This window comes from Protopterus annectens, chromosome 14.part0, assembly GCF_019279795.1.
Source record: "Protopterus annectens isolate FY-2018-M chromosome 14.part0, PAN1.0, whole genome shotgun sequence".
Classification (NCBI taxonomy): domain Eukaryota; kingdom Metazoa; phylum Chordata; order Ceratodontiformes; family Protopteridae; genus Protopterus; species Protopterus annectens.
Genome location: NC_056748.1, coordinates 44399744 through 44424642, shown reverse-complemented (window position 1 = coordinate 44424642; position 24899 = coordinate 44399744). Strand labels below are relative to the sequence as shown.

Here is a 24899-nt window from a genome sequence, read left to right as displayed (position 1 = left end):
AGTACTACACAGCACTGATCTCAGGTGGTACTACCTACTCTGACCTTAGTAGTAATATTCAGCACTACACAGCACTGATCTCAGGTGGTACTACCTTCTCTGATCTTAGCAGTAATATTCAGTACTACACAGCACTGATCTCAGGTGGTACTACCTACTCTGACCTTAGCAGTAATATTCCGTACTACACAGCACTGATCTCAGGTGGTACTACCTACTCTGACCTTAGCAGTAATATTCAGTACTACACAGCACTGATCTCAGGTGGTACTACCTACTCTGACCTTAGTAGTAATATTCAGTACTACACAGCACTGATCTCAGGTGGTACTACCTACTCTGTCCTTAGCAGTAATATTCAGTACTACACAGCACTGATCTCAGGTGGTACTACCTACTCTGGCCTTAGCAGTAATATTCAGTACTACACAGCACTGATCTCAGGTGGTACTACCTACTCTGTCCTTAGCAGTAATATTCAGTACTACACAGCACTGATCTCAGGTGGTACTACCTACTCTGACCTTAGCAGTAATATTCAGTACTACACAGCACTGATCTCAGGTGGTACTACCTACTCTGACCTTAGCAGTAATATTCAGTACTACACAGCACTGATCTCAGGTGGTACTACCTACTCTGACCTTAGTAATACTATTCAGTACTACACAGCACTGATCTCAGGTGGTACTACCTACTCTGACCTTAGCAGTAATATTCAGTACTACACAGCACTGATCTCAGGTGGTACTACCTTCTCTGATCTTAGCAGTAATATTCAGTACTACACAGCACTGATCTCAGGTGGTACTACCTACTCTGACTTCAGCAGTAATATTCAGTACTACACAGCACTGATCTCAGGTGGTACTACCTACTCTGACCTTAGCAGTAATATTCAGTACTACACAGCACTGATCTCAGGCGGTACTACCTACTCTGACCTTAGCAGTAATATTCAGTACTACACAGCACTGATCTCAGGTGGCACTACCTACTCGGACCTTAGCAGTAATATTCAGTACTACACAGCACTGATCTCAGGTGGTACTACCTACTCTGACCTAGCATACTGGTGGATAAAGGTAGTCGAAACATCTCTTCCTGCTTCTCGTTTTTCTTCGTCTTGCTCCATTTAGTCATTACCATTGCTTATAATTACTTCCGAACAAGTCTTAAAAGTCCTCTCCAAAACCAAAAACAATAGCACTAAGGGTTTGAAACTACATAACAGTATGTCTCTTTGTTAGCATAAAACACTGCTTCACCAATTCTCTCTTAAACCCATTCAGTCTTAGCCTCTTTACTGAGTATGTGCCTGAAGCCTGGATGAAAGCTATTTTAGCACCACTCCACATTGATGGTCCTACCACTGAAGCACCACTCCACATGGATGGTCCTACCTCTGAAGCACCACTCTACATTAATGGGCCTATCACTGAAGCACCACTCCACATGGATGGCCCTACCACTGAAGCATCACTCGGCATTGATGGCCCTACCACTGAAGAACCACTCCCCATGGATGGTCCTACCATTGAAGCACCACTCTGCATGCATGGTCCTACCATGAAGCACCACTCCGCATGGATGGTCCTACCACTGAAGCACCACTCTACATGGATGAGCCTATCACTGAAACTCTATTCTGCATGGATGGTCCTACCACTGAAGCACCACTGCACATGGATGGCCCTACCAGTGAAGCACGAATCCGCATGGATGGTCCTACCACTGAAGCTCCATTCTACATGGATGGGCCTATCGCTGAAGCTCCATTTACATGGATGGTCTTACCACTGATACTGGGGAACTACAGGGCAATTAGTCTTATCATCAATCATTTGCAAAGCAATGGAAAGTATCATTGTGGACCTCATAAATAATGATATTGGTAGCTTTCAAGTTCTTGTTCCTACCATACTGACTTTGTAAAAAGTGGGTCCTCCTTACTAAATCTCATGAATTTCTTTGAGAACTCACTGCACAATGCATACCTAAATTTAGCTAAAGCCTGTGACATAATGCCACACTTTGACCTTATTAAAAAACTATAAAATTAAATGTAAATCCTTACAAGATTCATGGGACAACAAGCCATCTCTCAGAGTGAACCCACACAGTCAAGGCTGCAGGCACACTCTCCTCAGAAAGATAGGTGACCAGTGATATTTCACAGTTTTCTGTTTAGAACCACCTCTTTTCATCATTTACTTTCTGATCCTCAGTTCAATATTTAGGGTGACTGGCTGATTAACTTTGCTAATGACTATAAACTCACAGCTGTCATCAGCTCAACATATGACATGTATATCCCCCAAAAGGGACTAACCCCCCCCCCCCCAGAAAAAAAAAAACACTCCTTTTGTCAGGACCAAGGTCTTAAGCGTAATGTAAAGAAATGTAGTATATTTTGTTTTGTTTTATTTTGGGGAAGCAAGAACACCCCTGCTTCTACATTATAAAATGATACATCTTGAAATGAGTGCTGTGGTTTCAGTCGACAGTGAAATTGGATGACATTTGTTTAGTTGAGCGCTTTTGGTTGACTAAGCAGATGGTCAACAGGTGTGTGAGATCACACAATTCTTGGTATTTTGCAATATTCCGACTACTTGATTTTGTGCAATCTCTATGCTAGTAAATCTAATTGGGAGGGGTGGGGTTGGGCAGTCTCTATGCTAGTAAATCTAATTGGGAGGGGTGGGGTTGGGCAGTCTCTATGCTAGTAAATCTAATTGGGAGGGGTGGGGTTGGGCAGTCTCTATGCTAGTAAATCTAATTGGGAGGGTGCGGTTGGGCAGTCTCTATGCTAGTAAATCTAATTGGGAGGGGTGGGGTTGGGCAGTCTCTATGCTAGTAAATCTAATTGGGAGGGGTGGGGTTGGGCAGTCTCTATGCTAGTAAATCTAATTGGGAGGGGTGGGGTTGGGCAGTCTCTATGCTAGTAAATCTAATTTTGAGGGGTGGGTTGGGCAGTCTCTATGCTAGTAAATATAATTGGGAGGGGTGGGGTTGGTTCTCAGCACATGCATAATAGCACATCAGTTTCTGCATTGTCAATGTATTGTGGTCGGTGTTTCAGAACTCAACGTTTTTGTAATGTATTGTGGTCGGTGTTTCAGAAATCAATGTTTTTGTAATGTATTGTGGTCGGTGTTTCAGAAGTCAACGTTTTTGTAACGTATTGTGGTCGGTGTTTCAGAAGTCAATGTTTTTGTAATGTACTGTGGCCGGTGTTTCAGAAGTCAATGTTTTTGTAACGTATTGTGGCCGGTGTTTCAGAAGTCAATGTTTTTGTAACGTATTGTGGCCAGTGTTTCAGACGTCAATGTTTTTGTTTGTTAACCAAGGCAAATATAATACTTGAATTCGATACTATCATAATAGATTTGAATACAGTCACAGACAATAAACTCTTTTTTGACCCTAAGCTATCAGTTATTGTTTTTTGTTATTTATTAAGTAGGGGTGTTTTATATAGTATGGTAGTGTAAGGCATTTTATTTTATAGTGTGAGATAGTATTTTTTAGAGTAACATTGAATTTTATTGGCTATCATCTTGTTTCTTGGAACATACGTAGGGAAAACTATTAGAAAATTAAGACTTAGGATTTTGGAGCACACAAGAGACATAAGGAACAAAAAGCCACTAATGCTCTGTTTGTACACAGAGTTGCATTATTTTTTTAAAAAATATATTTTTTGTAGTGGATAAGATTCCACATAATGGGAAAGGTGGTGATGCTAAGACCTTATTGGAGGTCAAGGAGTGTTTGTGGCAGCTTAGACTGGATGCATCTAGATCACCAGGGATCAATGATCACATCTCACTGTCCAGTATTTTAAAACATAGGTCCTATTGTGTCTAACATGAAACAACAATTTACACACAATTACTGACTATACAGTTATACATTAATTCATGTGTATTATGCATTATAAAATTTATAAAATGTACAATAGACATTTTTTTTCAAAATCACCATTATGTTTTTTTGATTTTTATTAAGTAGGGGTGTTTTATATAGTATGGTAGTGTAAGGCATTTTATTTTATAGCATGAGATAGTATTGTTTAGAGTAACATTGAATTTTATTGGCTATCATCTTGTTTCTTGGAACATTTTTAATTTTATTTTGAATTCTAAATAATTAATTGTTTAGCATTTCTGATTGATTTCAAGAAGGGGGCGTGTGTATGAATTGACTTTTAAGAACTGGAACTTGCATTTCACTTCTTACTCTGATGATGCCCAAGTTGATGGATGGGTGAAAGCGCTAAGTGAAATCTAATTTTGTATTTGCTTGGATACTTTTCTTTGGTCTTGTCAAATAAAGCCTTTGACTGTCATGGAGCTGGTTTGGCTTATATATTATTAGAAAACCTTTCTACCTAATGCAATTAATGACAGAAGGCAGAGCCTTCAGATTATCGCTCTCTACACCTCCATTATCATATCTATAATACGATATAATGCCCCTCTGACATATATGTATGCAGACATACTGCCATTATCATATCTATAATACAATATAATGCCCCTCTGACATATATGTATGCAGACATACTGCCGTTATCATATCTATAATACAATATAATGCCCCTCTGACATATATGTATGCAGACATACTGCCGTTATCATATCTATAATACAATATAATGCCCCTCTGACATATATGTATGCAGACATACTGCCATTATCATATCTATAATACGATATAATGCCCCTCTGACATATATGTATGCAGACATACTGCCATTATCATATCTATAATACGATATAATGCCCCTCTGACATATATGTATGCAGACATACTGCCGTTATCATATCTATAATACGATATAATGCCCCTCTGACATATATGTATGCAGACATACTGCCGTTATCATATCTATAATACGATATAATGCCCCTCTGACATATATGTATGCAGACATACTGCCGTTATCATATCTATAATACGATATAATGCCCCTCTGACATATATGTATGCAGACATACTGCCATTATCATATCTATAATACGATATAATGCCCCTCTGACATATATGTATGCAGACATACTGCCATCATCATATCTATAATACGATATAATGCCCCTCTGACATATATGTATGCAGACATACTGCCATCATCATATCTATAATACGATATAATGCCCCTCTGACATATATGTATGCAGACATACTGCCATCATCATATCTATAATACGATATAATGCCCCTCTGACATATATGTATACAGACATACTGCCATTATCATATCTATAATACAATATAATGCCCCTCTGACATATATGTATGCAGACATACTGCCATTATCATATCTATAATACGATATAATGCCCCTCTGACATATATGTATGCAGACATACTGCCATTATCATATCTATAATACAATATAATGCCCCTCTGACATATATGTATGCAGACATACTGCCATTATCATATCTATAATACAATATAATGCCCCTCTGACATATATGTATGCAGACATACTGCCATTATCATATCTATAATACGATATAATGCCCCTCTGACATATATGTATGCAGACATACTGCCATTATCATATCTATAATACGATATAATGCCCCTCTGACATATATGTATGCAGACATACTGCCATTATCATATCTATAATACGATATAATGCCCCTCTGACATATATGTATGCAGACATACTGCCATCATCATATCTATAATACGATATAATGCCCCTCTGACATATATGTATGCAGACATACTGCCATCATCATATCTATAATACGATATAATGCCCCTCTGACATATATGTATGCAGACATACTGCCATTATCATATCTATAATACGATATAATGCCCCTCTGACATATATGTATGCAGACATACTGCCATTATCATATCTATAATACAATATAATGCCCCTCTGACATATATGTATGCAGACATACTGCCATTATCATATCTATAATACAATATAATGCCCCTCTGACATATATGTATGCAGACATACTGCCATTATCATATCTATAATATGATATAATGCCCCTCTGACATATATGTATGCAGGCATACTGCCGTTATCATATCTATAATACAATATAATGCCCCTCTGACATATATGTATGCAGACATACTGCCGTTATCATATCTATAATACAATATAATGCCCCTCTGACATATATGTATGCAGACATACTGCCATTATCATATCTATAATACAATATAATGCCCCTCTGACATATATGTATGCAGACATACTGCCATTATCATATCTATAATACGATATAATGCCCCTCTGACATATATGTATGCAGACATACTGCCATTATCATATCTATAATACGATATAATGCCCCTCTGACATATATGTATGCAGGCATACTGCCATTATCATATCTATAATACAATATAATGCCCCTCTGACATATATGTATGCAGACATACTGCCGTTATCATATCTATAATACAATATAATGCCCCTCTGACATATATGTATGCAGACATACTGCCGTTATCATATCTATAATACAATATAATGCCCCTCTGACATATATGTATGCAGACATACTGCCATTATCATATCTATAATACGATATAATGCCCCTCTGACATATATGTATACAGACATACTGCCATTATCATATCTATAATACGATATAATGCCCCTCTGACATATATGTATACAGACATACTGCCATTATCATATCTATAATACGATATAATGCCCCTCTGACATATATGTATGCAGACATACTGCCATTATCATATCTATAATACGATATAATGCCCCTCTGACATATATGTATGCAGACATACTGCCATTATCATATCTATAATACAATATAATGCCCCTCTGACATATATGTATGCAGACATACTGTAAACACAGAAATAACGCAATTTTCCCACAGTGAAAAGGTCTCAAGTATGGGCTTCCAAAGTAGAGAGAACATCTGAAAGCTCTACCACTCCACTCCATCTCCTTCATACTTCTACAAGGTAACCTTTACTTCGCTTACAAGGCTGCAAACCAGCATGCCTTGCATAACCTTTTACACGTTCCTAAAACAGACAGCAACAATAATACCCATTTCTATGTGCTAGATCAAACTTTACATTGTCATATTAATGGGATTTGTTGACAGGATAGATACCTCTCTTAAATCATACTCTTAGGAGCATAGGAGGTTACTAGACTAATGGCCCTGGGGCCTTTCCAAACCTAGCCAAGGGTTTATCCCCAAAAAGAAACCTCAGCCAGCACCTGTCAGTGAGGGACATAGGTGGAACCCCTGGGAAAAATTTGTTGTTTCCCATCCACTCATCAAGGTTGCACTTGAAGAGGGTCAGTGAGGTCCTCTGTTTGACATATATGGGAAGTCTATTCCAGAGATGGGGCAGCCTCTGGGGACAAGCCTGTCTCTCCAGCAAGTTTTGTTGATGTCGCATATTAGATTCAGGTCTTTTAAGTGGGTAGTGCGTGAGGAGTTAGACTTATGGATATGGAGCATCTCTAGTAGGGCAGGGTCCAAGATTGCCTTGTAGGCGAGACACAGATCACCCTGAGCAATCTATATGATACCGAACAGAGTGATAGTGATTTGAGCCTGTCTGTATAGGATAGGTGTCGGAGGCAATGGATTCTCTTTGTGTGGTATTTCAGTGGCCTTTCCAGTTGGTGCAGATGTTTGGAGAGGTACATCCCAAATGGGGCCTTATACTCAATTACTGGTCTAATGAGGGAGGAGTATAGAGATGTAATAACCTTCTTTTTTCTGTGTGCAATCCCTTTACTTATGAGATGAACCAAGTAAAATGCTTTTCTGACCACTGCCGCTACATGATGGTTGAATGTGAGGTTGTTATCAACAGGTTGTGTGCTTAGGGGGTTGCCATTTTGCCATTGATGTGGTAATCAACAGGGGTCATAGTTTTGCCAAATGGTATGATGATATATTTTTTTGCATTTAGCTTAAAGTCATTACTTTGGCACCATTCATTAGCTGCTGTGAGACCCTCTTGCCATATATTAACATAATTTGGGGAGTCAATGACAGCACCCACCCTACAGTTGTCCACAACCTTGGTCAGCCACAGGACTTTTTTCTTTGCCTGGACCTTTGAGAAATAGATGCCAAACAGCTCCAGGACAGATCCCTGGGGAACTCCACTAGTGACAGGTCTGCTATCAGAGGTGGAGGTGCCTATTTTGACTTTGAGGGTTCTGTCGGTGAGACAGTTGGCCATCCATCTGATGAGATAGGGATTTAAGCCAAGTTGTGTTAGCTTTTTGATGATGCCCAAGTGGGGGATTGTGTCAAAGGCCTTGGCCAAGTCAAGGTAAGCTGTATGTACTGACTTTCCCTCATTCAGGGCCTTGGTGACAGTCTCAAAGAAGTCAACCAGGTTCAACAGGCAAGATCTGCCCTTGATGAATCCGAACATGGTGGGATCAAGTGCTTGGAGATTACCTATGTCCTTGTTTATGAGACCCATAGTAATACACTCTATGGCCTTACATATCAGACTTGTCAAACTAATGGGATGATAATTTCCAGGGTCAGTAGTGTCACCACATTTGTGCAAGGGGATGACCATGGCAGTTCTCCACTTTGCTGGAATGAAGCCAGTACTTAGGCTGTGGTTGAATAGGATGCTCAATGGTGAAGCCAGCTCTTGCTGGAGTTGGTGCAGAATACATCCTGGATACTATCAGGTCCCATGGAAGCTGTGTTATTTTCCTTGGATAGGGCCTCTAACACTTGATCTACAGAAATGTGAGGTGTGGGACACGTACTGGAGATGTCAAAAGGGCCTTTGGGGGGACAGAGGGGTGAAGTTTGCATTGAACCTATCTGCTAGCAGGTTGGCTAAGTCAACGGGATCAGTGTAAGTGATACTGTTAAGTATTAATTCAGAATAAACCTGGGCTTTGCCACAGAATTCCCGATGTAACTAAAGAAGGTTTTATGGTTCCTGTTTGTTATGGAGGCTAGTTTCATTGGCCTTGGAGGTTTTCACTAGTGATCTAATTTGCTTCTTGAGGTTAAGGAGGGAGTGTTTCCCATTTGGAATTTGTTCTCTTTTACCCTTGGACAACAGTTTCTTTCTTTTGTTGTAAAACATGTTGATAGAGGATGTTTACCAAACAGGTTTGTGTTTCCTTGAGGAGCAAGTTTTAGTTTTATTGGTTATGGCTAAGTCCATGACGTGCATCCTCTGAGGGGCGGTGGTGTGAAGCCAGGGATACCCTCCCTTAGGAGGTTGTAGTCAGCTTTTGAAAAGTTTTCTAGCTTGATTATGGCTGGGGGGGGGGGTTGGGTGGGACAAAAACTTCGAATGAGACATTATGATGATCTGATCTCACCATGGAAGAACATACTGTGGGAGTGGTGCAGCAGTCACCCATGTTGGTGAGAACCAAGTCCAGAATGTTATCTCCCCTTGTGGGGGATGAGACGAGCTGGTCTAGTGCATTAGAACTGATGAAGTCGAGGAATCATTGAGAGAGTGCATTAGTGCAAGAATAGTTCACCCAGTCTATGGTGGGGTAGCTGAAGTCACGAAGGATCAGGGTGTTAGTGGGTACCTTGAAGATCCAGGTAAGAGGAGTGGGTGTCCTGATTCATGGAGGGGGGGGGTCTATAGCTAGCTATAACTTGGATGGATGTCTTGCCAACTGTCAGTTGTACCTGGACTAGTTCCAGTGTCTCATGCTGGCAAACCAGTCTGGAGGTGTACCTGTCCTTAATGAAGATAGAGACACCACCACCCTTAGTCTTCTTGACCTCATTTTGGGGTCGGAATATGTGGAATGAGGTATAGCCTGGTAAGGCAGGGGTGCTCTCCAAAGTCCTGAACCAAGCTTCTGTGACCACACAGACATCAGCATCTTCCAATGTAAGGAGTACCTCCAGTGAGTCAATTTTCAGGTTAAGGCTCCTAGCATTAAGCAGCATGACTTTCAATTTGCTTTTTGACAGATCTTTTAAGTTGGAAGGTTTGTCTTTGGGACATTGCCTAATAAAGGCACAATGGGGGAGGCAAGAGCCTTGACCAGGATCCAGAAACCCAGTGTTGACAGGTGAAGGCCATCTCTGGCAAACCACTGAGGCCTGTCGACCATGTCATCCAATGCAGACCGATACTGGATCCTCTTGGAATGACACCAGAAACTAAGACAGTTGCTGAAGTCGATCATTTTTTGTTGGTATTGTGGTATCATTCTTGGTGAAAGTAGGATGCTGCTTAGGGATAGCGTCATACCTGCCTGGAGCACATACTCTGATAGTTCAATCATGTCTCTCTTCATGTAGCCCAGGGAGGTACATCTCAAGTCATTCACACCAAAATGTACAATGACAGAGTCGTACTTGTACTTTTGTGCAGAGACATAAGTACTTCTGGCACCAGACAGAAAACTGCCCTTGACCCTCTCCTTGTCGAGCCTGGTGAGAGGGACATTGGTGTGTCTCACAACTGAGTCACTAATGACTAGTGCGATTTATTGTTCTGCCTAGTGGGCTGTGATGGTTTATTGTTTTGCCTTATGTGCTGTGTTTGTGAGACACTATTGTATTGTCTGCTGTGTGTGGTGTGTTTGTTGTTATGTGGGAACATTTGTGAGTGTGTCTCTTCATATGGAATAAGGCCCTACTCCAAATCAAACAGAAGGTCCTGGTCCAAATCAAAGAAAGTCACTCATTAAACAATGCAGCTCCTTAAATGTCTTTAAATCCAGCCTGGGTCAATGTATATGGATCCATAAATTCATCCCTTATCTTGCTCCTCTGATCATTGTGGATAGAAGGAGCAAGTAGTAAGAAGTGCAGTGGCCAGGCTCTTAATGGTCAGCATGACCGATAGCCTAGTAATAACCTAGGAATGTATTAAATCCTGATGAAGGTATATGCATCACTTCCTTATTCTGCGCGTAAACAAATCTGCAATATTATGTTGATATAAAATATAACTTTACATCTTTTGTAACCCCGTTGTATAAATTAGTGTAACTTACTTTAAATATATGATATATGTAATGTTACATTTGATATTTTTTCTTGGCAGGCTGCCAAGCAATGACCAAACCCTAATTGGATTTATCACATTTGACAGTTCAGTCCATTTCTACAACTTCCAAGGAAACTCCTGTGAGCCACAGATGATAGTTTCACTCAGCACAGAAGGTACGTTTTAATACAGGACTGCATAATTTGTGCTACACATGATATGCAAATCAAGATATGGAAACTGTTAATATTTTTTGCATATTTGGTAAAGCTGCACCTAGATTACATTTGGAATCCTGACCTCAAGTAGGAGAGATTACAATGTAGTAACACGTAGACAGAAAATTTAGAGAAACTGTTTGAGGCCGGAAGGTTAATAAGGTGATGGACGTGTATTCACCAGAAATAAGGTAAGTGAGAGGAGAGAAAGAGGTTAATGGAGGTGCTTTAACTTGATAAGATGTACTAAACTAGAATTTGTATCTAGTGAAATCAAAGATCATATGGAACTTAATGGAATTTAGACTTGGATATCTAGCTTAGTCTCGTATATATCTTATGCTATTTTCATAAGTCGAAACTTTTCAGCTCCTTAAAAGTACAAATTGGCAAAAATATAAGGATCTAACTAAAAAAAGTATAATTTCATAGTAATATTGATATTATTGGACACTGAGAAAGAGAATCTGAAAGAAGTTTATGAGGAAATGATATTCTACGAAGAAACAAACAAAAAAAAGATAGCAAGGCCAGGGAGCCTGCTTCATCAAACTAGGAAATGCCAAATCTTTACATGTAGACAGGACCCAATGAAGGGTTTAATGTAGGCTCATAATGGTAGAAAATTAATGAAAAAGGGGATAATACACAATGGCTAAACTCTCTAATTTGTCTGCTACTATTATGTTGTATCTTTTTCATTTTAGATATTATTATTCCCGTTGAAGACAATCTGTTAGTTAACGTGAGACAGAGAAAAGAGGTAGGAAAAGCATTTATTTATGACTGCGTTATTAATAATACACAACACCTTAGACATTGTACAATTATTTTTTTGTGGGGGTGAAAATACCTTGGACATTGTGCAATTGTTTTTGGGGGGGGGTGAACTATGCCTGCTGACTGCCACAACTCTGCCAATTCATTTCCTACTAGCCAAGAGCCAGTTATGACATGGCTGCGATAAGTCCTCAGGGAGAGACATGTAATGGATGTTGGTTGCGCTATCACCTATTTCTGAGAGTGGCATGGCCCCTCAAGCAGCACTACCATCCCATTTTCAAGTGGACAAATCCTGGGAGGTCCCTAGTTTCCTTCAGAGATTTATTAGAGCGAGCCATGCCCCATGACATGCCCACCAGCCCTGCACTTGTGGAAAGTTAGATGGAAAACCCTCTTCAATTCTCTCCCTCCCTGGCAGGCACCTGCACAGGCATGCTGATGCTTAACTCAGGGCTCATGAGTTGCTTTTTGATCCTTAGATGCTGGCTTTTTCTATCATTGTGCAGCAGATTTTGTCAAGCAATGGACTATCCATCCATTATTAGGGAAAGATGATTGTGAAAGAGGTTAGCTTTCCTCTGCTTTTGATGTGTTGTTGCAGTAGTAATCCTGCACAGAATGAGAAGAACACCAGGTTCAGACATTTAGTGTATGTGCCACAAGGTCTGATCATTTTGCAGTTTTAATCCATATTTGAACACCACATTCAGACATTTAGTTTATGTGTCACAAGGTCTGATCATTATGCAGTTTTAATCCATATTTGAACACCACGTTCAGACATTTAGTGTATGTGACAAAAGGTCTGATCATTATGCAGTTTTAATCCATATTTGAACACCACGTTCAGACATTTAGTGTATGTGCCAAAAGGTCTGATCATTATGCAGTTTTAATCCATATTTGAACACCAGGTTCAGACATTTAGTGTATGTGTGCCACAAGGTCTGATCATTATGCAGTTTTAATCCATATTTGAAGAGCAGGTTCAGACATTTAGTGTATGTGCCACAAGGTCTGATCATTTTGCAGTTTTAATCCATATTTGAACAGCAGGTTCAGATATTTAGTATATGTGCCACAAGGTCTGATCATTTTGCAGTTTTAATCCATATTTGAACAGGAGGTTCAGACATTTAGTATATGTGCCACAAGGTCTGATCATTTTGCAGTTTTAATCCATATTTGATCACCACATTCAGACATTTAGTTTATGTGTCACAAGGTCTGATCATTATGCAGTTTTAATCCATATTTGAACACCACGTTCAGCCATTTAGTATATGTGCCACAAGGTCTGATTATTTTGCAGTTTTAATCCATATTTAAACAGCAGGTTCAGATATTTAGCATATGTGCCATAAGGTCTGATCATTATGCAGTTTTAATCCATATTTGAACAGCAGGTTCAGACATTTAGTATGTGTGCCACAAGGTCTGATGATTATGCAGTTTTAATCCATATTTGAACACCACGTTCAGACATTTAGTATATGTGCCACAAGGTCTGATTATTTTGCAGTTTTAATCCATATTTGAACACCACGTTCAGACATTTAGTATATTTGCCACAAGGTCTGATCATTATGCAGTTTTAATCCATATTTGAACACCACTTTCAGACATTTAGTGTATGTGCCACAAGGTCTGATCATTATGCAGTTTTAATCCATATTTGAACACCAGGTTCAGACATTTAGTATGTGTGCCACAAGGTCTGATCATTATGCAGTTTTAATCCATATTTGAACGCCATGTTCAGACATTTAGTATATGTGCCACAAGGTCTGATTATTTTGCAGTTTTAATCCATATTTGAACAGCAGGTTCAGACAATTAGTGTATGTGCCACAAGGTCTGATCATTATGCAGTTTTAATCCATATTTGAACACCACGTTCAGGCATTTAGTATATGTGCCACAAGGACTGATTATTTTGTAGTTTTAATCCATATTTGAACAACAGTTTCAGTCATTTAGTGTATGTGCCACAAGGTTTGATCATTATGCAGTTTTATTCCATATTTGAAAAGCAGGTTCAGACATTTAGTATATGTGCCACAAGGTCTGATTATTTTGCAGTTTTAATCCATATTTGAACAACAGGTTCAGTCATTTAGTGTATATGCCACAACGTCTGATTATTTTGCAGTTTTAATCCATATTTGAACACCACGTTCAGACATTTAGTGTATGTGCCACAAGGTCTGATCATTATGCAGTTTTAATCCATATTTGAACACCACATTCAGACATTTAGTATATGTGCCACAAGGTCTGATCATTATGCACTTTTAATCCATATTTGAACAACAGGTTCAGACATTTAGTGTATGTGCCACAAGGTCTGATCATTATGCAATTTTAATCCATATTTGAACACCACGTTCAGACATTTAGTATATGTGCCACAAGGTCTGATCATTTTGCAGTTTTAATCCATATTTGAACAGGAGGTTCAGACAATTAGTGTATGTGCCACAAGGTCTGATCATTATGCAGTTTTAATCCATATTTGAACACCACATTTAGACATTTAGTGTATGTGCCACAAAGTCTGATCATTATTCAGTTTTAATCCATATTTGAACACCACTATCAGACATTTAGTGTATGTGCCACAAGGTCTGATCATTATGCAGTTTTAATCCATATTTGAACACCACATTCAGACATTTAGTGTATGTGCCACAAGGTCTGATCATTATGCAGTTTTAATCCATATTTGAACACCATGTTCAGACATTTAGTGTATGTGCCACAAGGCCTGATTATTTTGCAGTTTTAATCCATATTTGAACAGCAGGTTCAATCATTTAGTGTATGTGTCACAAGGTCTGATCATTATGCAGTTTTAATCCATATTTGAACACCACGTTCAGACATTTAGTATGTGTGCCACAAGGTCTGATCATTATGCAGGTTTAATCCATATTTGAACACCACATTCAGACATTTAGTATGTGTGCCACAAGGTCTGATCATTATGCAGTTTTAATCCATATTTGGAAATGAAACATGGCAACAAGCTTTTGTTCCTTCTGAACTGTAGTAAAACCTAAAATGTGTGCCGTGGAACAGCATAGTATACAAACTGATTCTAAGTAACATGTTTGTGTATTAACTATTGTAAAGCTCTAATAGCTTTCTTTGTTTCTATGCATATTGTGTACATTTTGCCCAGAATTCATCCAGTTGATTGTCTGGCATAAGTATTGTGTCCATAACCTCCTCTTGGTCAATTTTCCCACAAATGGGGGTTAGAATAATGACCTTTTGTTGGTTTGGGAGGCTTCATTAGTGGGAGTGAATGTACAGTGACCCTCAGCTAGGACCGAAGTTATCGCCTTGATCTACATCTGCTGTAGAGTGTTGGACTCACTCTTACTCATACAAATTTCAGAGCAGCTCCCTGGACTCCTCTGAGGGTTTCCTGCAACAGGACCAATAATAGCAAGACATGCAAAGCTACTCATTTTGTTTCTGTCCATCTGCCCCCTCCCCAGGTTATGTGTCAAGTACTCAGATTGTGACATTCAAATCCAAGTCAGCAAAAGCACAGATGGACACCTTATTCCTGCAGGTGTGTGTGTGTGTGTGTGTGTGTGTGTGTGTGTGTGTGTGTGTGTGTGTGTGTGTGTGTGTGTGTACCTGAGTGCACGCGCATGTGTGTGTGTGTGTGTGTGTGTGTGTGTGTGTGTGTGTGTGTGTGTGTGTGTGTGTGTGTGCGTGTGTGTGTGTGAGACTGTCTGCCTCTGTATACATGCACTTCTGCAATATGATTAAATATGCAGTTTGTATTGGAAAGGAATTGGAATACAGAGTCTTGAGAAATGATTTCCACAAACTCAAAATTCAGTGTTACAACATCATTAATGGTAATTCAGTACTGTAAACTACAGATTGTAACTGTCACACTTCCACTGCATATTCACAATACAAAAGTGAGCAAAAGTAAATAAAAGCAGAAAAAAAGACAGATTGTAGCCACAATGAAATCACTTTTGAAAATAGTCAAAAATATTTTAATAGCCATGCTTAAGTAAGGTTTTTCAGGGATCACATATTGTGAACATTTACATAATTTTCCAAGCACTGATGAGGGAGATGATATTTGTAACCACAGTAGAGCAAACAGACTCAGGAACGCATATGCAGGAATCATTAGTTTGTCAAAAGGAAAATGCTGTTTTATTTTCTTTGGATGTTTGTTAGTCATTTAGCTCTGTTAAAACAATACAATAAATGACATAAACCCCCTAAAATACTTTTAAAACTCGCTGACCATGTGTTTTACCAGTTCTCCTGTAAGTCAGGAGTAATTCAACAGCTTTTGTGAACATAACACTAAGCATTCCTGCTCCTGTGGTTTTTAACTCTTGGCTTGTGAAGTTTGAGGTCTCCTTCCATACTAACATTGTCATAACACTTTGGCACAATGCACTCCATTGGATCAGTAATTAATTGAAGATTTAAGTTGAATTTTTTTAAGAAAAGATTTGTCTGTTGTCTTTTTGTTATATTTTTATATTTCCTCTCTTTTTCAGGCCAAAGGTGTCAATATCCTCTTGACGCATGTTGTGCCAACTGTCCTTTCCTAATTCATAGCCAAAATGCATATTGTGCCAGTTGTCCTGTTCTAATTCACAGCTAAGTACCAGATAGCCTGTAACTTCAAGTGCAATAATTTCATTGCATTTTATGATTTTGAAAACATACTGAAACTAATAATGTTTGCTAGACTCAAGAACAGAAACTCTGGAGTCACATTTTATCAATGGAAGTTTTCAGTTTTGATTCCTTAACTTCGTTTAGTGAATGAACATCTTCACATGACTGGAGAATGAATGTTCTGCAACAGGACATTAATCTACAGATGATGTCCTGTAAGCAAAATGTCTGCTGCTTTATGAAAATGTATTAAGGTGCCATGAAGCTTGGGGAGAAAAACAACAAAAGCCACCATTATTTTTATACCCACAAAATGCCACTTTGCTATTTAGTGAGAGTCAAATAAAAAAAAAAGTAATGCATGCGCGCGCACGCGTGTGTGTGTGTGTGTGTGTGTGTGTGTGTGTGTGTGTGTGTGTGTGTGTGTGTGTGTGTGTGTGTGTGTACATATTTGTGTGTGTGTGTGTGTGTGTGTGTGTGTGTGTGTGTGTGTGTGTGTGTGTGTGTGTGTGTGTACATGTGTGTGTGAGAGAAAAAGAGAAGTGAAAAAGACATAAAGACAGAGTATAAGCTAGAGAGAGGACAGAGACAGTATATACCAACTTTTTTCAGATACAACAGGCAGTCCGTCAGCATGTACTGTCTAATCAATAAAAAGTATGAAACTCTAATATTTGTTATTACTGACTGACTTCAATCTTCAGTGATTTACCAGCAAATCAAACATTCTATGAGGAACAGAGAAAAACTATGTGGCAAAATCAGAGACAATTAAGAGACATGGGGGCGTTGCAATGTCTTGCATTCCATGATTTTTGTCCTTCATTTGATCACAATGAAACATCTAAACTGTGTTCATTCAACAAAGTGGTTGTAACTGCTGTGTGTGTGTGTGTGTGTGTGTGTGTGTGTGTGTGTGTGTGTGTGTGTGTGTGTGTGTGTGTGTACGTGTGTGTGTGTATGTGTGTGTGTAGTTTTACTTTCAAATCTCAAAATACTGAAATACTAAATTTCAGTATCTTGAGATGACAATCACGAAAATCCACTACAATGAAACACTAGAAAACTGAACGTCACTATACTGAAAGTTCACAATACCAAATTTTCAGTATGAGATGTTCTGTTTTCAGTTGTATATTCCATCATACAAATAAAATACAAACACAACTACTCCCTACACTATCACAAACCAAAGCAACAAATACACCAACAAAACCATAAAAATCTACATGTAAGCAGGGGGGAAGCCTCCCGCACTCGCTGCTAATTATATATATCAACTCTGAGGTTGTACTTTCACGAAAAAAAACAACAAAACAGAAATAACTACTGTAATGGTCCCTCCACTTCCATTGCAAACATTTAAAACCATACTCATGAGAAACACACACACTGCACATCTATAAAAATCACCACTTTCAAAACAAAGATAACAAACTTTCACCTACCAACCCCAACTTACTCCTAACAATTCCCATCACATTAAAACATAAAATATTTCTATTCAAAACCCAACAGACTACACACCTACCTGAATCTTCCAGACATAACCACACACCAGCCAACATATCTACATCACAGAAACTACTACACCTTAAAGGGACATCATAATATTTACAAAAGACAGCACCACAACTACTACACATTCAGCATTCTCAGATTTATTATTTTGTACTTACAAACAACTGAATTTTTGTGATTGTCATCTTGAGATACTGAAATTCAGTATTTCAGTATTTTAATATTTGGAAGTAGAACAGTGTGAGTATATTACTTATTTATTTGTTTGTTTATTATTTGTTAACCCTGAAAGTTCGACATGGAATGGGCCAATTTTCAGTGGAGGCCTGTGGAGAAATGCTCCAGACGCTTGTCTTTGTAATAAAATATGTGTGTGTTTGTGTATTTTCATGTATATGTGTGTCAGTATGTCCATGCTTCTGAACTGGTGTGAGTGTGTGTGTGTGTGTGTGTGTGTGTGTGTGTGTGTGTGTGTGTGTGTGTGTGTGTATGTGTGCGTGTATGTGTGTGCAGACATTATATACTTACCAAACTTATATGCTAGATGTGAAATACTTCCACCAGCAACAATTACATATGCTACAGCAAGTCTGAAACATTAGATAGAGGAACAATTTTACATCAAACTATAAAGAGTATATAGTAAAAAAATACAAAGCAATTTAACAGGTCAGTTCTCTAATGAGAATAATAGTTTCCAGGGTGGTACTGTCAGAGAATTAATGTCCTTTTAACAATGGTAAGGTCTGCAGCGTTAAACCTCACAATACATCTGGATATGTGTTAATTTATTGATAATACCTGTTAGTTATTAGTGCTTATGTGATAATGTGAGGTATTGCCAGCTATCCACAAATGATGCAACCTATGCAAGTACGGCAGCTGCAGGGTCCCAAAGGAAACAATGTACAAAGCGAAACAGAGGACCAGCAAACAAGGCACCTAGTATTGATATAAAATACTTTAATAAAAGTATTAGGTTCTTAGAACACAGACCAGTTTCGGCAAATACAAAAATCAAAGCCTACTTCAGTGTGTGAGATTCATACAAAAAATAACCTGTATATAAATAATTCATTAAGTCATGTGGTTAATTACATATGTTCATTGAGACCTGGCTTAAAGAGCCCACCAAGTTTAATGATCCATTTTTTCTCCATGGAGTTCAGTAAATCATGACAACCTAATTTATTATGTCTAGATCTCAAGATTTTATCAATAATGGTGAAACTGAAACCTGCATTTAGATGAATGAGAGAATGTTTATATAAGGCATTGGTTTCTCTTGTGCCTGATGTCACTAAGGTGCTAAGGTGCTCATGGAGAAAAAATGGATCATTAAACTTGGTGGGCTCTTTAAGCCAGGTCTCAATGAACATATGTAATTAACCACATGACTTAATGAATTATTTATATACAGGTTCTTTTTTGTATGAATCTCACACACTGAAGTAGGCTTTGATTTTTGTATTTGTCGAAACCGGTCTGTGTTCTAAGAACCTAATACTTTTATTAAAGTATTTTATATCAATACTAGGTACCTTGTTTGCTGGTCCTCTGTTTCACTTTGTATTGCCAGCTATGCCAGTGAGAGAAGGGCAGTGCATGTGTAACATATGTTAGCATAGCTAGCTGGAGTTTTGTAAAGAATTTAATGCCATTTATATACCATGATTTGTACAGATGCTTGTGTTAAAATGTATTTGAAAAGCTGCTTATGTTAAAAATCTGCTGGACAGAAAAGAAATATACATTTATATCAGACTGTACTGTTGGAACTGAGGGAATGCAGATTTGTTAATATAGGATACTGGAAGGAAAGGGGTTAAGCTCAGCCCAGCTTACCTGAAGAAAAATAGCCGAACCAGCAACCAGGAGGACAACCAATCTGGTGATGGGGGTGTGCATCCCTCAGAAACAGGATAGTTCACATTTTCCTCAGAGGATTTAAAAACCCATCTAGAGTTAAAGAGACTTGACCTGGAGGCAAAATACATGGAATTATAATTGGCAGAGAGACTGTGGCATTTGGAGTTCGAAGAAAATGAGAAGCAGCATCAACATGAGAGGGACATGCTGACCCTTCACCAGGGTCATGAAAAGGAGAAGCAGCATCAACATGAGAGGGACATGCTGACCCTTCACCAGGGTCATGAAAAGGAGAAGCAGCATCAACATGAGAGGGAGATGCTGACCCTTCACCAGGGTCATGAAAAGGAGAAGCAGCATCAACATGAGAGGGAGATGCTGACACTTCACCAGGGCCATGAAAAGGAGAAGCAGCATGAAGATGAGAGGGATGTGCTGACCCTTTACCAGGGTCATGAAAAGGAAAAGCAGCATCAACATGAGAGGGACATGCTGACCCTTCACCAGGGTCATGAAAAGGAGAAGCAGCATCAACATGAGAGGAAGATGCTGACCCTTCACCAGGGTCATGAAAAGGAGAAGCAGCATCAACATGAGAGGGAGATGCTGACCCTTCACCAGGGTCATGAAAAGGAGAAGCAGCATCAACATGAGAGGGACATGCTGACCCTTCACCAGGGTCATGAAAAGGAGAAGCAGCATCAACATGAGAGGGACATGCTGACCCTTCACCAGGGTCATGAAAAGGAGAAGCAGCATCAACATGAGAGGGACATGCTGACCCTTCACCAGGGTCATGAAAAGGAGAAGCAGCATCAACATGAGAGGGACATCCTGACCCTTCACCAAGGTCATGAAAAGGAGAAGCAGCATCAACATGAGAGGGAGATGTTGACCCTTCACCAGGGTAATGAAAAGGAGAGGCAGCATAAACATGAGAGGGACATGCTGACCCTTTACCAGGGTCATGAAAAGGAGAAGCAGCATCAACATGAGAGGGAGATGCTGACCCTTCACCAGGGTCATGAAAAGGAGAAGCAGCATCAACATGAGAGGAAGATGCTAACCCTTCACCAGGGTCATGAAAAGGAGAAGCAGCATCAACATGAGAGGGAGATGCTGACCCTTCACCAGGGTCATGAAAAGGAGAAGCAGCATCAACATGACAAGGAGATGCTGACCCTTCACCAGGGTCATGAAAAGGAGAAGCAGCATCAACATGAGAGGGAGATGCTGACCCTTCACCAGGGTCATGAAAAGGAGAAGCAGCATCAACATGAGAGGAGATGCTGACCCTTCACCAGGGTCATGAAAAGGAGAAGCAGCATCAGCATGAGAGGGACATGCTGACCCTTCACCAGGGTCATGAAAAGGAGAAGCAGCATCAACATGAGAGGAGATGCTGACCCTTCACCAGGGTCATGAAAAGGAGAAGCAGCATCAACATGAGAGGGAGATGCTGACCCTTCACCAGGGTCATGAAAATGAGAAGCAGCATCAACATGAGAGGGACATGCTGACCCTTCACCAGGGTCATGAAAAGGAGAAGCAGCATCAACATGAGAGGGACATGCTGACCCTTCACCAGGGTCATGAAAAGGAGAAGCAGCATCAACATGAGAGTGAGATGCTGACCCTTCACCAGGGTCATGAAAAGGAGAAGCAGCATCAACATGAGAGGGAGATGCTGACCCTTCACCAGGGTCATGAAAAGGAGAAGCAGCATCAGCATGAGAGAGAGATGCTGACCCTTCACCAGGGTCATGAAAAGGAGAAGCAGGGTCAACATGAGGGGGACATGCTGACCCTTCGACAGGAACATGGAAGTAATGGGGAAGAGAACAAACAAATCCCAGAAGCAACAAAGGCCAGTAAATTTCTCCCACAGTATAAAGAAAGTGATAATTCTGAAATTGAGATTATGTAGCCAATATGATGTTGAGCAAGAGCTGTGGGTATAGTTCTTGACCACCTTACTCTATGGTAAAGCTGTAACTGCTGTTTCTAAATGGTCTGATACTGATTGTTTAAATTATGACAAGGTTAACTCATTCACTCCAATGGAGCTCAGGAAGTTTGCACTCTAACTTCTAATGGGCAGATCTTAAGCCTTTTGACAGACTCAAATAATGTCCTCACATTTTAAACAAATGCTCATATCTCTGGAACCATAGAGGTTATGAAAAAAAGTATAAATAGCAAACTCTTTAGCACAAACTATTTTTATAGTGGTAGTATTCTTTAGGTTCTAGGTCATAAACCAAATTATATAAGTCATAGTAAACACAGTAACTATTACATCTGTAATATTTTGTAAACAACTTACAATATCTCAGCAACCACATACTGTCAGCAGGACAGCAGCATTTTATTCATGTAGTTGAGGGCTTTCATAAGACACCAATAAGTTCTGTCTATGTTACTTGGTTGTTGAGATATTTAGAAAAATGTGAAAAGTGTATCTATATAAATTAATATTGCAAAAGAAAATTTAATATCTATTTACATGCACTAGACAGAGATCAAACATTAATGCATTTGAGTTTGCCATTGTGTAAGCTTTAAAATTAAATATTTTAAAACCTTGTACGTAGCATGGTTTTGGAATTACTGATGCAAATATGAACAAGAAACATTTGATGCTTCAAGGCATCAGTAGGAATTAACCTCAGATGCACCCGGAGGCATCACTCGGATGCAATGAGTTGACAATATCTATTGGAATATTTTTAAGTTAACACCTGAAGCTTACAGAAAAAAAAAGTTTTGTAAACATAAATGTAAGGCAGATGAAAGTGTATGTGATTATGTTGCTAAGCACTTATTTTCATAGGTGGGTGAGTGGGTGTCAGGCCACCATTTTTGAAAGGCTGGCAGACCTTTTGGTAAGGGAACAAGCCCTTTGCACTTTGTCTGAGGACATGATAATCTGGTTGGCAGACAGCGAATGCAACTGTGTAGATGAGCTGTGGAAAAAAGGGATCTCTACTTAGCAAGCAAGGGACCACTGCACAGGAAAGGGATATCCAGTGTTGCACGTGGATATAAGTGAACCCATGGTTGGCAGCCTAAACCACCCCAACAGAGTCCACCAGTAACAGAAGAAGCCACTAGTTCAGGTACAGAGCCAGGATCAAGGTTTAGATGTTTTAAATGTAAACAGAGGGGCCATGTAGCCTACAGATGTCCACTGAAGCAAGATGGGGAACCAAAGGTAGGGGACCCAGCAAGTGGGAATAAGAGTATGACAAACTAGCGAAAAACAAAAAGACAGCTTGGAAACACCAAAGCAAATTCTCTCTCAGTTTAATTCTCTTTCAGTTTAATGAAGAGCTTTTCATCTTGCACATGTGGCAAGACTTCATCAGAAACTGAACAAACTTCAACACAAGCAATATATACACACCCTTTTTGTCACATGCCACTTCTAATTAAAATCTTGTGTCTTAAAGGCACATCCACATTATTGCTACTTAAAACATTTTTAAAAACAAATATGACTGACAATATTTTAGAACATCTCAACCCTTCCCTTCCTTCAGAATTTTTACCTGTAATGGTGATAGAAATATATATACAAACATACATATACTAACAATACTATATCTCAAATTATTGTGTTGACTCTCAAAATATAATATTACTTAGTTAACTAAGAAGTCAGAAACTTACATATCCGAGTCAAATGAAGTCAGATATCACAAGCAGGAACGCATTTTATAAAAATGCATAACCACATTAACATTTAAGATTTTTCATCTTCAGTATACTGTTTAAAGATATTGTCTCATTCAAACCCGGGTAAAACATTGCCCCAGTGCGTATTTGCCAACTTAACTCAAGTTGCTCAAGTAAAAATGTAAGCGGGCCCCCCCGACTATCATCAACAACTGAATCAATTGCTTGAACAAAAATGAATGTTGTGGATAGGAAATAAGGTGTCTAGCCAGTGCATTGTCTCTGTTAAGGATCTTTATTTTATATAGATGTTCGTATACTCGTTCTTTTAACCTTATATCCGTTTTACCTATGTAAAATGGTGCACAGCATTGACACTGAGCTACATAAACCACAAACTTGGACTGACAAGTGTACTTCAATTTGATTTTAAAACTAATATTTTTAACTTCAATGTCTTGTCCTGTACTCATGTATTTACAGTAGTTACACATTTCGCATTTGTACATGCCACACTTCCACTGTGGGGTGTTTTTTTATGTTGTAATAATTCCTTTAAATTAGTCCCCCTCTTGTAAATAATCCAGGGTTTGCTTCTGACCTTGTAAGAAAGGTGAGGATCTCTCCTAATTATTTCCCAATTTTTGTTCAAAATTGACATTATTTCCCTTATATTACTACTATAGGGTGTTATTAAACTTAAATTCCATACTTCTTTTTGTTTTAATTCTCTGTCACTTATTATAACACTTTGTAAACCAATGGACAAAATGGGTTTATACAACACCTGTTCTCTCTTGTATTTTACTTCTTCCAGTAGTCACTCAAAAAAGTCTACTGGGTAACCTCTCCTAACAAACATTGATCTCAAATTATTACATTCATCCATGAAATCCTGGTCCAATGTGACCATACGGGCAGCTCTCACGAGTTGGCCCTTCACCACTGATTTCTTTTGGTGCCATGGATGGCAACTGCTAAAATGTAATAAAGAGTTTGAATATGTGGCCTTTCTATAAATTTTCACTACATATGCGTTCCTTTCCATATCTTTACTAAGATCCACATCCAAGTATGAAATCCTGGTCATTTCAAATACATACGTAAAGGAGAGGAAATCTGTAGTGTTGTTAAGATAATCTACTAGTTTACTAGCTGCTT

General features: G+C 39.0%; 1 protein-coding gene across 1 annotated transcript in view; it reads left to right on the top strand.

Moving 5' to 3' along the window:
* The first annotated feature begins 1586 nt into the window (after window positions 1-1586).
* The window catches only part of LOC122788622 (protein transport protein Sec24A-like), a 198240-nt gene continuing 174927 nt past the window's right edge, over window positions 1587-24899 (top strand). The window contains exons 1-3 of the mRNA XM_044055521.1: window positions 1587-1861; window positions 11056-11174; window positions 11924-11979. Of these exons, the coding sequence (XP_043911456.1) occupies window positions 1587-1861; window positions 11056-11174; window positions 11924-11979 (450 nt within the window). The remainder of the gene's footprint in view (window positions 1862-11055; window positions 11175-11923; window positions 11980-24899) is intronic.